At 39.2% G+C, this 16,474-nt stretch overlaps 1 protein-coding gene across 1 annotated transcript; it reads right to left on the minus strand.

Annotated features, from left to right (window-relative positions):
- Positions 1–3,448: 3,448 nt before the first annotated feature.
- Positions 3,449–15,046, minus strand: NUDT19 (nudix hydrolase 19). The gene is made up of 3 exons (XM_037021527.2): positions 13,570–15,046; positions 5,474–5,681; positions 3,449–4,658 (listed from the first exon to the last, which is right to left on the minus strand). Exons 1-3 carry the CDS (start codon positions 14,296–14,298, stop codon positions 4,453–4,455), a joined length of 1,143 nt encoding a protein of 380 aa, XP_036877422.1. The 5' UTR covers positions 14,299–15,046; the 3' UTR covers positions 3,449–4,452.
- Positions 15,047–16,474: the final 1,428 nt, after the last annotated feature.

Here is a 16,474-nt window from a genome sequence, read left to right on the forward strand (position 1 = left end):
AATATTACTTGTTTCAATCCATAAACACAGGATAATCTTTCCATTTAATTGTATCTCCTTCAATTTCCCTCACCAATGTTATAGTTTTCAGTAGAGATCTTTCATCTCCTTGGATTCATTTATTCCTCAGTATTTCACTGTTTCTGATGCTGTTATAAATGGGAGGGTTTTATTTCCTTTTCAGATAATTTGTTGTTAGTGTATAGAAATGCTACTGGGTTTTTTTTTGTACATTGATTTAGTATCCTTCCACTTTAATGATTTCATTGATGAGATCTAACAGTTTTTGGGTAAGTCTTTAGGATTTTTTAAAAATATTAAATCATGTCATCTGCAAATTGAGACAATTTTACTACTTCCTTTCCAATTCTGATGAATTTTACTTCTTTTTCTTACCTGATGGCTCTGGCTAGGACTTCTAGTACTATGTTGAATAGGAGTGGTGAACATGGGAAACATTTTCTTGTTCCTGATCATAAAGGAAAAGGCTTCAGCCTTTCACCATTGAGTATGATGTTGGTTGTGGGCTTTTATTATGGTAAGCTATGTTCCTTCTATGTTTAATTTGTTGAGAGTGTTTATCATGGATGGATGTTGAATTTTGTTAAATGCTTTTTCTGCATCTATTAATATGATCTTATGATTTTTATCTTTCATACTATTAATGTGATATATCTTTTATTGATTTGTAGATGTTGAGCCATCCTTGTATCCCAGGAATGAATCCCACTTGATCATGATATATGATCCTTTTAATGTGCTGCTAAATTTGGTTTGCTAGTATTTTGTTTAGAACTTCTGCATCTATATTCATCAGAGATATTGCCCTGTAGTTTTCTTGTAGTATCTTCTTTGGGTTTTCTATCAAGGTTTGGGAGTGTTCCTTCCTCTTTGATTTGTTTGAAAGTTTGAGAATTAGCATTAATTCTTCCTTGAATATTTTTAAAATTCACCAGTGAAGCCATCTGGTCCTGGGATTTCTTTGTTGGGAGGTTTTTGATTACCGGTTGACTCAATCTCCTTACTCATTATCAGTCTGTTCAGATTTTCCATTTCTTCCTGATTCAATTTTGATAGGTTATCCTTTTGTTTGATGGATTTATCCTTTTGTTTTAGGCTGTTCAGTTTGTTGGTGTTATTGTTTATAATAACTTAATATCTTTTCTACTTGTAGCATCCATTGTAATGTCTCCTCTTCCATTTATAATTTCATTGATTTGTGACCTCTTTTTTCTTGGTTAGTCTAGCTAAACATTTGCCAATTTTGTTTATCTTTTCAAAGATTCAACTCTTAATTTTGTTAATCCTTTCTGTTGTTTTCCTGTCTCTATTTCACTTACTTCTGCTCTAATCATTCTTTCTTTCCTTTTACTAACTCTGGGTTTAATTTGTCCTCTTTGTAATTCCTTTACATAATTTTGCTTTAAAATATTTAATTTGAGATATTTATCTTTGAATTTACCCTATTTTTGTGCATTGTCATGGTTAATATTTATTCCTACCAGAATGATTTTAGTCTAAGCTTTTGGCTTTTGTTTCATTGCCATGTTCAGCGTTACCTGTCTCTTGCATTAGTAGTTATGCTTTGTTTTTGACTGACTTGAAAGGTGACCATTCTAGTTTTAATTCTGTGAGCTAATGTGCATTTAGAAACACTTAAAACAGGGTTTATCATCACTAAACTGCAGCCATTGATTCCTTCAACTTTTTTCTTATTCCTCACATAGCTACTTCCTGTTTATGATAGCATATGTAATCTGGGATCATTGAACCAAATTATTTTTATGAATTTTTTTTACAAACTAGGTTAAAATTTGAATTTTAACATTTGTAATACTTTATAGTTAACCTTTACTTCTTATATTTAATTGATTTCCACACTCATATCAGGACTTCTACCATGTATGCACTTACATTGTTGAAGTTTTTATTCTGATCAATCTTCAGTCATCTATAGTATTTCTATCAAATTTTATCAGAACAGGTGGAATCTCCAGAGTCCACATAAAAAGAATTATCTCTGTGGCTTTCACACATGGTTGATATAGAAGTATTGATATAGACTTGAATTATCACTTGGTTGATAGAGAATTACTTTCCCCTCAACATGTGTTGTCTAGTATGTCCTGCTATGCTGTGATACTCAGAAGTCTGATTTTGTAATTTTGCGGGAAATCTTTATCTTTTTAGTCCTGAAAATCTCTACATTCTTTATCTTTGTAATCAAAATGTCATCCAGGTTTTGGAGAATTTTTGTTAATTTTGCTTTGGTCACAACAGGACCTTTAATCTGAAAATAGACATTTTTCTTCATCTCAAGAAAACTGTATTCTCCTCTCTAAATAATGCTTTTCTTCTATTTGTTCTAGAATATTCTTTTAGACATGCCAATAACCCACATATTGGATGCTCATACTCATCTGGTTTTCTAAGGCTGCAGTAAAAAAGAGACTCAGTAACAAAAATAGTTCAGAGATCCATGTCTGTTTCATGGGAGAGAACTTTGGATAGTCCACTAACAGAAAGAAGACTCTTCTAATCGGTGTGTAGGAGAGGGGTGAATGAAGAGTTCAGAGAGGAAGAAGGTGGGACCTTGTTTTTAAATGTGAAGAACAGCTATTGGAGGGTTTTAATGAGGACAATGATAGGATAACTTACATTTTAATGTCAAGATCACCTTTCCAACTCAATGGCAGAATGCATTGTGTGGGGAAGAATGAAAATGGAGAGAGAGCTCTCAGACTGGTGCAGTTGACTAAGGAAGAGATAACTGGCTTTGAGGTGATAGCAATGCAGAGGGCAGAGGTGAGAAATTCAGGGCAATTATGGGTAATAGAATCAACAGGAGGTGCTAGACAAGGAATAAGGAAAGAGGAATCTAGAATGACTAAGGTTTTTAACTTAAATAGTGTAGTAGATTTCTAATATAGGGAAGACTGTGCTGAGTGAAACTGCTTAGGTGAGAAAATTGTAAGTTAGGGAAATGAAGGGCAAGTGATTTCCTTTTTAAAGGAAGTTGCTTATATCACCCAAGGAGTAAAGAGGGTCTAAGAACAAGTATTGAAGGACTCTAACATCTAAAGTTCAGTTAGAGGAGAAGAAAAGAAAGAAGACAAGAGGAGTGGCTAGGGAGTGTGCAACTGTCAAAAGTTGCAGAGAGGTTAAAAAAAATAAAGGTTTGAGGAGAAGATAAACTATGAAATAACTACATACTCCCAATTATGAGCCTTCCCACCCCCAACACACAAATTAGAAGAGAGGAAGTCCCTTTACATTTGAGTCCTGATTGTATACCACATTATAGGGCACTCCTGTTTTATTTTAATTAACAACTGTGAAGACAAGACATGTTAGCCTGAAATACTGATGTCAACTCAGTTTGGATTCTTATGGAAGTCATCCAGAAAAATCAGCACACACACAAACACAAAATTATAGGCAATGAAAATGTATACCAACTTAGTATTTATTTCTGAGTTTATAACTGCAAGTTTCAAGACATTGTATTACTGTATCATAGAAAATAAAATTTTTATTTATCAACCTCAGTGATCTAAATGTATTGCTCTAATTAGGATTAAATAATAAACTCTATCAACATCTCTATTTTGTAGGTAAGAAAATTAACACATTTCATGAAAAATGAAATCCATTATATAATGTGTAATACAAAGATCTGAAATAGAATTGGTGTCTTAACTACTTCCCATCTTTAATCAATAAACATATTCCTCTTAAGAGGTGAAAACACTACCCATATTAAAAATATTGAAAATGAACATCACTAATAAACACCTTAAATGATTGATAGTTCTATGTCTCTCTAACATCAATGTATTCATTAACCAGCACTCTGGAATAAAAATATTATGGTTTTTGTTATGGCTTTCTATTTCTTGAATATATTAACTAACTGGAAGAGGTTTCCATTTTGGTGAACCTAACAACTAATGCCATTTGGTTTTAAACAGAATTGTATTTTAATCATCAAGCTAAAGACACAGTAAGAAAATAATGCCATTGTGAGTGAAAGGTTGTCTCAGTCTACTGTTAGCCATGTAAGCAGACATCCCTTAACTCCAGCAGAGGGTCTAAGGCATCCATGGATCCATCTCCTAAGCACCTCAACGTGTACAAATACACTGGACAGTTAAAATACAATGACAGGAGAACATCTTATTAAAACTTTTCATAATAAAACAATACAGAAGTGGAAACACTTGTGACATTTTTTTTTTCTTATTTTGGTAATAAGATCATAATACTTTATACTTCCGTGATACTATTAAGGTTTAAAGAATAAAATAAGCAAGACAGTTTGTAATACACTTGAAATATGAAAGACTGCACTATAACTTTTACAGGCACAAAGTTCTTTAAGTTCCAATCAAGTCTGGTCAACCACATTATTCATTAGGATAACTTCAAGTAAGCCTATATATAAGCAGTTCTCTACAAATGGTTCTTATTTGCTACATAGTTCTTAGGATAAACGTGTTTATACTTTGACTGAACCGTCACGTAGATACTATAAACATGGCGGCTGTATATTACTATTCGGTGAAATGTCCTGACCTCTTTCAAGATTTCTTCAGTCTTTTTTTCAGTGGACAAAAGATTTTCTAAAAAGTCTGAATCTTCTAAGTACAGTTCATCACCTAAAAAATAATATTGTAATTCCACAAAGTGTTATTTTATGGAACATTCTGATACATTAGTGACATAAAAATCAGTATTTATTTTTATCTATGTCATGTGTTTGGAAGTGAGATGGTTGTTAACCTGAATTTTATGAACTTACCTCAGTTACTTTCTTATGCTTTTAATATCGACACCCTCTTGGCTCCCCATTCCCCGGCCAAGAATTTTCTTTGGACACATAAATATTTATTACTGGTATTTTTTCATCATTAACATTTGCACATAACTTTTATGCTAGTTAATGATTCTCTTTTTCTTAGTCAATGTTAATATTGGCCTTGATATCCAAATATTTTGGTGTTTCAATGTGAGCTGCTCTAATATTTTTAAGGTTAAATTGGAGAAATTATCATTTATACATCAAAACTACTACATTGTCCCACTGTAGGATAAGTAACAGCCATCACTATTCTGAGAACTGAGACACACTGCCATAAGTAAGACAACAAATTCTGAATCAAACAACTGATAATTTATAAGTTTTCATAATTCAAAATTAAGATATAAAAAAGTAAGATAATACATGAGAAAGAACTTTGTCAATGTCTAGGAAATACATTTATATAAAATGTGTAAATAAAGTGACTTACAGAACTTCTGGTTATAATAAATACTATATTTTAAAGACTTTGATCTTATTTAATTAATACCACTATAGTGTATAAAACACAGACTGTAATTCATGTCTCTGTGTTGGGCAATACTGCCATGTAGCCCAGTCCGTTAAATGTGAATACTGAAATGAAGAATATATGATGCTTCACTGATTTACCTGGTAAAAGCTGTATCATTGCATCAGCAGTTACAAATGTGATTGGCAGCCATCTTTCCACCCCTTCTGAGGCACGATCCAAACAAAATTTGTGCAAATCAGAGATAGAGGCAAAGTTTTCCAGTCTTTTTACTTCATAAAACTGTGGGGGTGGCAACCAAATTTTCTTCGATATGAAACTTTGGGTTGCCTCTGATGGAGATGACCACTGTGGAAGACAAAGGTAGGTTTTCTAAGGTTCATTCCATAGACAATGAAAGATGTAAGACTGTTAGATCAGTACCTAAGATCTAATTGAAGATGTACAATTAACTCATTAATGTGCCTTGCGAGAGTCCTCTGAGACGAGAAGATTAGGTGAAAAAAGCTCAGTTGATCCCCTTACGAGATTGTCAACTGATTGTAAGAACTAGTAACTCTGTATAGCTCAATCAAGGGTTGACCTGGGAGAACTGTACAGTATAAAAAGCATAAGATGCTGGAAACGCAAAGTAGTTCTGGTCAAGCCCAAAAGAAGACTCTGACATGTACATGCACGACAGCAGATTGAGAACTTAATGCCCATTTTTTCCTCCTATAAATGGGTGCCTTGGCTAGACGCTGAGGATTTGGTGGTGGACAAGACAAGGCTCTCTGAGACCCTATGGGGCCTGCAGCAACCAGAATGTAGCATGTTACATGTGCCACATGTTACAATCGGGGTAAAGAGGAGCAACAGGAGCTTTCAAGAAGAGAGGCATGACTCAGTCTGCACCTGAAGGCATGTAATAGCAGGGTATCGACCAGTGTTTGCCTATTTAACTTAAGTGACCTCACTACTGTGACCTGCCCTCCTTCCCAAGCCTTCCTTCCATACACAGTTAGACAAAAAGGGCTGATTCAATGAATATGGAATAACTCCAAAAGATCTTTCTTGAACTGGTTTATTCAATGTAACTCCAGAGGGAAAATGTGTTCCCAGCCTGGGGAAAATAAACCTTGGAAGCCAAAATCAGTCAAAGGGAAAAATAAAGTAGGAGAAACTCGTTCATTGCTTACAAGAATCATGGCTCTGTCTGTCTACTCCTGCTCGGCTGTGTCTCTCCCTGCCCTGGCTGGGAAGAAGAAGAAAAAAAACCTCTCTGGTCACTAGGCAAGCTCACATCTCCACCTTCCTTGTAATCACCTTCTCTCCACTCCTTGGAAACACACCTATTGATATGGAGATGCACTAAGGTCAGCAGAGAGATTCTGGAAATACTGTAACTTTGCCCACACTCCATATCCATTTACAATGGGAGAAACAGATTCCCACATACAAACCCAGGGAGTTGAAATTGATTTCTACCATGGATAACCAAAGGCCAAACAAAGGTTTAAAAACTTGTATGTACTTAAACATCCCCTGAGAAACCTGTTAAATCTTCAATATGGTGCTCAGCAAGACACTGCAGATCATTCTAAAGTTGGCCAGGGATGCATTTTGAAAAACAAAGCTCAGGCCTCAAAGGACCACCCAATCTCTAAATTATTTGCAAAGCATTCTGCCTTGTCAGTTCCATGTGAGTTCAGCGATAACAAGCAAGAGGAAGGGTTAAACAACAGGCATCAACCCATGTAATTCAACCTACTCCAGTTAATACAGACCATAGGTTAAAGGAACATACCATTTACTAGTTATTTGTTATTAGTAAAGCACTGCTCAAAATACTTTACATAAAATATTTCCATTCCTTAGCACAACCCTGCATACTCTCATTTTACAGATGAGGAAACTCAGGCAGCTCCGTTAACTAGAAAATTTGGGCTTCAAACTTGGGAGTGGGGAGCTTGGCTCTACACTCTACTGTTTCTACTATGTTTTTTAACCTCAGCATTACTGACACTTGAAGCCAGACCATCCCTGTGGGGGTCTGTCCTGTGCACTGATGATGTTTAGCAGCATCCCTGGGCTCTAGCCTGTAGAAGTCCCCAAGCTGTGACAACTAAAAATGTCTCCAGACATTGCCCAGTGTACCCCGGGGCAGGGTGGGCAAAACATCCACTTGTGTTGAGGATCACTTGGCTAAACAAGGTTAAGACTGTTTATTGGAACCACCACTTCCAGCCAGGAGTGCCAAAATTACCTTCCTCCAACTTAATAAAATAATAAAGAATGGACAAAATCTATGAATCCATGATTTTCAGACACTGAGAAGTACATTAATTATAATTTGGTGAGAAAAGAAAACAAATGAGGTGAACTCTATTATTGCCAAGACTTTCTGCCTAAAGGCAATCCCGAGACTACAGCACAAGGATGGAGAACCTAATCAGACTATAGGATTTTCACTGACTTGAGACAGACCAGAGGTTGGGAAGGCCCACACAGGCTAGAATTTGGAAAGCAATGTGTCAGAGAAGGGAATCTTTGCCCTTGAATCTCTGCTAAACACTAATTTCTATATGCATAAAGTGAAACCACGTGCCACTGGAAAACACTGATTCCTGAAAAAAGAATAATTACCTGGGAGCTTTAAGATTAAAAATTCCCAGGGCTCACAAAGGGCCAGGAATTTTCCAAACTCCCTTCAGCTACAATGGAGAGACCTTGTTGAATATAAGGGGCATTTAGTAGACCAGAGAAGGGTCACATGTTATAAGTGCAGGTAAATTAGCTTTAGAATAAAGGCTACTATTGACCTACCCCAAAACTGCTTAAAAAACAAACCTCATCCTTCCAAGACTGACCCAGGAAGAAAGAGAAAATCTAAACAGACTAATTACCAGCAATGAAATTGAATTGGTAATCAAAAAACTACCTAGGAACAAAACCCAAGGACCAGATGGCTTCACCGCTGAATTTTATCCGACATTTAGAGATGAACTACTACCTATCCTCCTTAAAGTTTTTCAAAAGTAGAAGAGGAGGGAAAATAACCAAACTCATTCTATGAGGCCAGCATCACTCTAATACCAAAACCAGGCAAAGACACCACAAAAAGAAAATTACAGACCAATATCCCTGATGAACATAGATGCAAAAATACTCAACAAAATATTAGCAAACTGAATTCAAAAATACATAAAAAAGATCATCCATCATGATTAAGTGGGATTTATTCCAGGGATGCAAGGATGGAACAATATTTGAAAATCCATTAATATCATCCATCACAACAAAAAGGACAAAAATCACATGATCATCTCCACAGATGATGAAAAAGCATTTGACAAAATTCAACATCCATTCATGATAAAAACCCTCAACAAAACAGGTATAGAGGGCAAGTACCTCAACATAATAAAGGCCACATATGACAAACCCATTGCCAACATCACACTTAACAGCGAAAAGCTGAAAGCTTTTCCTCTAAGATGGGGAACAAGACAAGGATGCCCACTCTCCTCACTTTTATTCAATGTAGTACTGGAGGTCCTAGCCACGTCAATCAGACAATACAGAGAAATAAAAGGCATCCTTTTATTTCTTTTGGTAAGGAAGAAGCTAAACTGTCACTCTTTGCAGATGACATGTACATAAAAAAAACGTAAAGAACTCACAAAAAAACTACTAGAACTAATATCTGAATTCAGCAAAGTTGCAGGATACAAAATTAATATATAGAAACCTGTGGCATTCCTACATACTAATGATGAACAAGCAGAAAGAGAAATCAGGAAAACAATTCCATTTACAATTGCATCAAAAAGAGTAAAATACCTAGGAATAAACCTAACCAAGGAAGTGAAAGACCTATAACCTGAAAACTACAAGACATTCATGAGAGAAATTAAAGAAGACACCAATAAATGGAAATACTTGCCATGCTCATGGATAGGAAGAATTAATATTGTCAAAATGGCCATCCTGCCTAAAGCAATACACAGATTCAATTCAAACTCTATCAAAATACTGACAGCATTCTTCAACCAACTGGAACAAACAGTTCTAAAATTCATATGGAACCACAAAAGACCCCGAATAGCCAAACCAATCCTGAGAAGGAAAAATAAAGCAGCAGGGATTATGTTCCCTAACTTCTAGCTCTACTACAAAGCCAAAGTAATCGAGACAATTTGGTACTGGCACAAAAACAGACCCACAGATAATGGAATAGAATGGGGAGTCCAGATATAAACCCAAGCATATATGGTCATTTAATATGCAATAAAGGAGCGATAGATATACAATAGGGAAATGTCAGCCTCTTCAACAACTGGTGTTGGCAGAAATGGACAGCTACATGTAAGAGAATGAAACCGGATTACTGTCTAACTCCATATACAAAAGTAAACTCAAAATGGATCAAAGACCTGAATGTCAGTCAGGAAACTATAAAACTCTTAGAAGAAAACAAGAAAAAAATATCTTGAATATAAACACGAGCAACTTTTTTCCTGAATACATCTCCTCAGGAAAGGGAAACAAAGGAAAAATGAACAAATGGGACTACCTCAAACTAAAAAGTTTCTGTACAGTAAAAGGCACCATCAGTAGAACAAAAAAGCATCCTATGGTATGGAAGAATATTTCATAAACAACATATCTGATAAGGGGTTAACACCCAAAATAATATAAAAACTCACATGCCTCAACACCCAAAAAGCAAATAACTCAATTAAAAAATGGGCAGAGAATCCGAACAGTCACTTCTCCAAAGAAATCAGATGGCCAACAGTCACATGAAAAGATGCTCCACATCGCTAATCATCAGGGAAATGCAAATTAAAACCACAATGAGATATCACCTCACACCAGTTAGGATGGCCAACATCCAAAGACAAGGAACAACAAATTCTGGCAAGGATCTGGAGAAAGGGGAACCCTCCCACACTGCTGGTGGGAATGTAAATTAGTTCAAGCATTGTGCAAAGCAGCATGGAGGTTCCTCAAAAAACTAAAAATAGAAATACCATTTGACCCAGGAATTCCATCCATTGCAATTTACCGGAAGAAAACAAGATTACTGAACAAAGGAAAAACTGAAGGAACAAAACAGCAGCAGAATCACAGAACCCAAGAATGGACTAACAGTTACCAAAGAGAAAGGGACTGGGGAGGATGGGTGGGGAGGGAGAAGGGTGGGGAAGAAGAAAGGGAGCCTTACGATTAGCATGTATAATGTGGGGGGGGGCAGGGAGGGCTGTGCAATACAGAGAAGACAAGCAGTGATTTTACAACATCTCACTATGCTGATGCACAGTGACTAATGGGGTATGTGCAGGGGACTTGGTGAAGGGGGGAGTCTAGTAAACACAATGTTCCTCATGTAATTGTAGATTAATGATACCAAAAAAAAAGACTGTATATCAGTGATACCGTAATAAAAAAAAACTTCATAGGGATCAAGTTTATTTGCAATAACTTAACTTCATGTCAGGAAAAGTGCAAAAATCTTTAAAGGAATGTGGCAAAACCTAGTACTCAATTTAAAAAAATCACAGTGTACAATATCCAACCAGCAACTGCAAGACCCATGACAAAACAGGAAAATGTGACCCATAACTAGAAGAAAAATTAGTCAACAGAAATCCATAAATTACAGCTGACAGAATTAGGAGAAAAGGACATTAAAACTACGGTTACAAGTATGTCCCATTGGTCAAAGACATATAGAAATATGTGAACATGAGAGAAACAGAAAATGTTTTTTAAGAAACTAAATGAAATTCTAGAGATGAAAAATTTCTATAGTGAAAAAAATACTGGATGCTATTTACAGCAGATTAGAAAGTACATAAGAAAAAAGAAAACTTGGAAACAGTCGCAGAATCTATTCAAAATAAAGCAAAGAGAAAAAGAGATTGAAAAAAAATGAACATGGTACAGCAACCTATAGGACATTATTAAGTAGTCCAATACACATGTAACTAGAGTCCCAGAAAATAGGGGAGGTGAAAAAGATTTGAAAAAATAAATAATAAAGCAAAGCAAAAACCATGTACATCACAATCAAGTTGCTAAACACCAATGATTAAGAAGTATTTAAAGCAACTACACACAGCAAAACAAACAAACAGAAACACCAAAACATTTTGTACAGCGAAAGAATTATACAAACTAGTGAATAAGGAAGATCTTTTGAGTACCAACAGAAAAACAACCTGTTCATCCAGAATTCTATACCCAACCAAAATATCTTTCAAAAAACCAAGGGCAAATAAAGTATTTTTCAGATAAACAAAATTTAGAGGATTCATTGTCAGATGATCTGAAATGCAAGGCATTAGAGAAAGTTCTTTAGGCAGAAAGATACCAGATTTAGATTTAAATCTACACAAAGGAATGAAGAATGCTGAGTGGTATATACGCAAGTAAACATAAAAGACTTTCCCCCCTCATTTTCACAGTCTTTAATGGATTGTTTAAGACAAAATAATAAGTGTATTGTGAAGTTTATAATAGCAGTAAAGTCAAAAGTATGACAGTAATAGCAAAATACAAGAGGGGAGAAATCTAAGTATATCGTTGTAAGGGCTTAACATGATGCAGGAAGTGAAAAATGTATACTGCAAACTCTAGAGCAACCACAAAGAAGTATAGTTAATAAGTCAACAATGGAGAGAAAATAGAGACCTAAAAATATTCAGTCCAAGAGAAATAGGAAAAGAAAAAGGGTGCAAAGAATAGACAGGACAGGCAAAAAACTAACAGCTAGATGGTATATTTGCATCTAACCTTACTGATAAATAACATTAAATATAGAAGATCTAAACATTCGATTAAAAGGCAGAAACTGCTATACTAGATAAAAAAGCAAGACTATATGCTGCCTACAAGAAATACATTTTAAGTATAAAGATAGGTTAAAAGTAAAGGATGGAAAATGATATATTAAGCTATTGCTAATCAAATGAAAGGTAAAATGGCTATATTAGTATAAGATAAACATCAGATTTCAGAATAAGGAATATTACCAGGGATAAAGATATTTCATAATAATCAAGGTGTCAATCCATCAAATTTTACTAGTCTGTGCAGCACCTCAACATACATGATGCAAAACCTGAGAGAAGGGAAAAAAGAAAAAGATAAAACACATAATTATTTGTTGAAGATTTCAGCATTCCTCTCTCAGTATTTGATGGAACAAGTAAAAGATATGGAAGACCTGAAAGACCCTATCAACGAACTTAACCTCACATTTTTAAGAACACTCCACCAAACACAACAAAATACATAAGGTTTTTAGGTGTAAATGGAACATTCACAAAGATAAGCCATATTTGTGGCCCTAAAGCAAGTCTCAATAAACTTAAAAAGACTGGAACCACACAAAGTATATACTCTGAGGAAACAGAATTAAACTGCTGTGGGATGAAATGAGTTAATGCATGTAAGGTGCTTAGAAAGGAGGGAGGCTGGGGCCTGAGCAGCACCACATAGCTACTGGGATCTCCACCGCAGCCTTGCTGGGATGAAAAGGTGGGTGGGCAGGAGACAGAGAGCACTTCACCATGACCCTGCTGCAGGGCTGAGGGCCGGGACAATCTCGGTCCCGTGGTCACTCAGTCACTTACTGGCTGTATGTTTCTGAGGAAAGTACACACAGTCCCCAATTTATCATAGTTTGACAGGATTTTTCAACTTTCCAATGGTGCCAAAGTGACATGCATTCAACAACAACAAAAAAACGTACTTCAAATTTTGAATTTGGATGTTTTCCTGGGCTACAGATATGCAGTAAGAAAGTCTCTTCTGATGCTGGCAGCACCCAGGTGCAGCTCCCAGTTAAACATGGGATCAGGAGAGTCAACAAGGATACGCTCATAACCATTTCCCTTTCAGTATAGGATTCAGTAAATTTCGTGAGATATTCAACACTATATAAAATTGGCTTTGTGTTAGATGATTTTGCCCAATTGTGGGCTAATGTAACTACTCTGAACACTAAGGTCGGCTATACTGTGCTACAATGTTCCATAAGGCAGTTCTAATAAATGCACTTTTGATTTAAGATACTTTCAACTTACTGAGTTTATCAGGCCGGAACCATACAGTAAATTGAGAACGAGCTATACCTAGCCTCTCTAGGCTCAGCCTTTCGGGGGTTCGGGGAGGGGCTTTGCGGCGCCCCGGGGCCCCCTTCTCCAGTTCCCGTGGGTCCTCACGCCCCACCAAGGGGACGGTCTACCTGGTAGTCCACCACCTCGGCCAGGTCTGGGTAGACGGGCGGCGGCTCGCGCAGGCAGCACAGGAAGAAGGTCGTGTCAAAGCGGCGGCCGCCGGGGCGCGTGAACGGCGTGAGCCAACCGCTCCAGTCGCTCAGCGCCCAGATGTTGGGTGTGCAGTCCAGGTGCGCACACAGGCGCAGAAAGTGGCGCGCGTCCCTGCGGACGCGGGCGCGCCAGTCGGCCAGGCCGGGCGGCGGCTCGAGGGCGCGGCCCAGCTCGGCCGCAGCGGGCGCCGAGTCCCTGGGCCCCCAGAACCCGCGGGGCCGCAGGAGCAGCACGCCCGCCTCCTCGAAGGCCTCGCGGATGGCGCAGATGCGGAAGGCTATGTCATCAGGCAGCACCTGCGGGTCCCCAGCGTCCGGTCGCCCCTGCGAGTCCCCGGCGTCAGGCCGCCCCGGGAAGGCGTTGCGCGCGGGAGGCGCTGGGCCCAGGCTGAAGCGCGGCGGCCTGTGGTGCGGCGCGAAGAGGCTCAGCCACTCGGCCGAGCGGTCGGCCGTGTCTAGCACGCCGCCCGGGAAGACGTGCGCCCCAGGCATGAAGCCGTGGCCGCCGGAGCGCTGCAGCAGCAGCAGCCGGAAGCCCTCTGGGGGCGGCGGGGCGGCGGGGCCTGGGTGCGTCCAGCCCGCCGCCAGCACCACGGAGGCCGCCCTCCGCCAGCCGCTTGGGCCCGGCCGCAGGGAGCCGCTCATGGCGGGCGGTGGCGGCGCGCGGCTTTCAGGCTTCGTGTTCTGCGCGGCCGGGGCTCCCGCGCCCCACTCTACCGCCTCCAGCAGTCTTTATGGGCTTGCGGCCGGCACCTTGGTCCGCGTCTCCTAGGACGAACCCTGGGCGTGGAGCTCCCTGGGCGCTCCGTGAACACGAGCTGTTCAACCTTCCCTGACGCCTGCCTGTGGGAGGGGCCCGGCGTTGGGCCGTCGTTCCCAGCCCGGCCACTCTCGCGGGACAAGGGCTGTCACAGTCTTCTGAAAAGAAGGTAGCGCCATCCCCACGCAGGACACTCGGACCACGAGCAGGAATGCTTACCGGCGCTCTTGACCTGCCCCATGGTAAAATGCTATGCAATTTTGTCACCAAACCTGGAGACCGTACCCCACCGAAACCAGAGAACTAGGACTTTCTTAAACAGCGGGCCGACACCTGGCTGTGTTTCTTTGGGCGGGGGAGAAGGTCCAGAGGGCGGGTCTCCGAGCTTTATCCTACCCTATGAACCTTTAGCTTACGAGCCATACCAATGAGAAACTAATGGATGAACCGGATGCCAAAACTTAAATTTCCCCTGCATAGCCTGAATGTGAAAGGTCCTCTTTGAATTCCTGCACCCCAGGGTAATCTGTCTTATGTTCCGGACAGGTTTGTCAGGGCACCTGGGGACACCATAAGCGTGAGATCATTTGATGATTACACTTCCATGAGAGATGTTTAATCCAGGCAAAGAGATGGGGATTTCTGTCCACCTGGCTGTCATACTCCTACCTCCAAGAAAAATATCAGTGTCTCTCAGAAAGAGCCTGCTTAAATCTGAATCTTCTCTTTCACAACTGATCAGTCATCAACAGCTGCTCCCACAATTGATATAATTGATCATGCATTTGTTATGTTTTGGGGTGAACTACAGACCATACTTTTGCTAAGCTGCTGTCATTTTAATGTGGATTATTTCCTGGAGGAGAACCTACAGATGGCAGTACCAGGTTTTATGTTGATTTTTATTGGCATCGTTTCCTAAAGGTGCAAATCCCTGTGTACTGACTGCATCTCAGAAATAAAAAACAAGGCTGAACGTTGAGAAAAGCATACGAGGAGTCAAGGGAGGATACATGACTTATTAGGAGGGTATACCAACTTTCATCCACCTTGAGTCACAGAATCCACAGTTGGGGAATCCCTCCCTGAACTGCTTCCCAATTGCGTGCAGCTCTCTGCTCTAAGACAATCATTTCAGAATCCATTGTACAGACCGGGGTGGCCCCCTGGGGCCTATGTTTTTTTTAACATTCCCACACTCCCCAGGTAATTTCAGTACTATGAGCCATGAGAAGCTGTGAAAAGTGGTGACATGATCAAGTTCATATCTTCGAAGGTCACCCTGACAGCAGCTTGGTGACTCAGTTGTTTGGAACTGCACTGGAAACCCATGGAATGCTATTTAGACAGTAGGAAATGGACTTGATATAATGTGGTAATTGGTTGAATATACAGAGAAAGGGAGAAAAAGGAGTTAAAGTTCAGGCTTGGGAGACTGAAGTAGAAAAAGTCTTTTTCTACTTCACTTTTCACCCCAGAGAAAGTGATCCAAGAGAAAGGAAGAAAGAAACCACGATGCTTTTATGACTCAGCCTCAGAAGTCACACTCCGTCATTTCCACAGTATTCTATTACACTTCCCTATTCAGTGTGGGATGGGACTACATCCCTTCAGTAACAGTCCTTCAATCCTAGGAGTAAGAATAATCCTAAGAGTAATATTAATATTTACTAAGCCCTTACTGTGTGTGAAGTTCTAGGAACTTCGTATAATCCACACACTGTATAACCCTCACAAAACCTTACAAGGTGGAAACAGCTACTGCCATTTTACAGATGCAAAACTATTCATAGAGGGGTCAAGTGTCTTCAGCAAGGACACATTCTCTTCATTGTAAAATAACACCATTTTATAGTTAAAAATGTATAATTCAGTATCAGCTAGTTTTCCCAAAAGCTGGTCACTCCTGAATGAGATGACCAAGACCTGGAGTGCATAGCACAGTGATGCAGTTTGCTTGGACTTTAACCAATGCAGAACCATCTCCAGACTGCACACTGCCATGTCCATCTTACTCAGGAGGCTCTCCAATGATGCAACACCAGTTTATGCATGCATATA

The sequence above is a fragment of the Manis javanica genome, chromosome 17 (assembly GCF_040802235.1).
Source record: "Manis javanica isolate MJ-LG chromosome 17, MJ_LKY, whole genome shotgun sequence".
In the NCBI taxonomy this organism is placed as follows: Eukaryota; Metazoa; Chordata; class Mammalia; order Pholidota; family Manidae; genus Manis; species Manis javanica.

Coding starts and splice junctions, on each gene's coding strand:
- NUDT19 (XM_037021527.2), bottom strand. CDS start 14,298: ATGAGCGGCTCCCTGCGGCCGGGCCCAAGCGGCTGGCGGAGGGCGGCC. Junction 5,682..13,569: donor CCGAGGTGGTGGACTACCAG/GTAGACCGTCCC, acceptor TGTCTTCCACAG/TGGTCATCTCCATCAGAGGC. Junction 4,659..5,473: donor AATGATACAGCTTTTACCAG/GTAAATCAGTGA, acceptor ATTATTTTTTAG/GTGATGAACTGTACTTAGAA.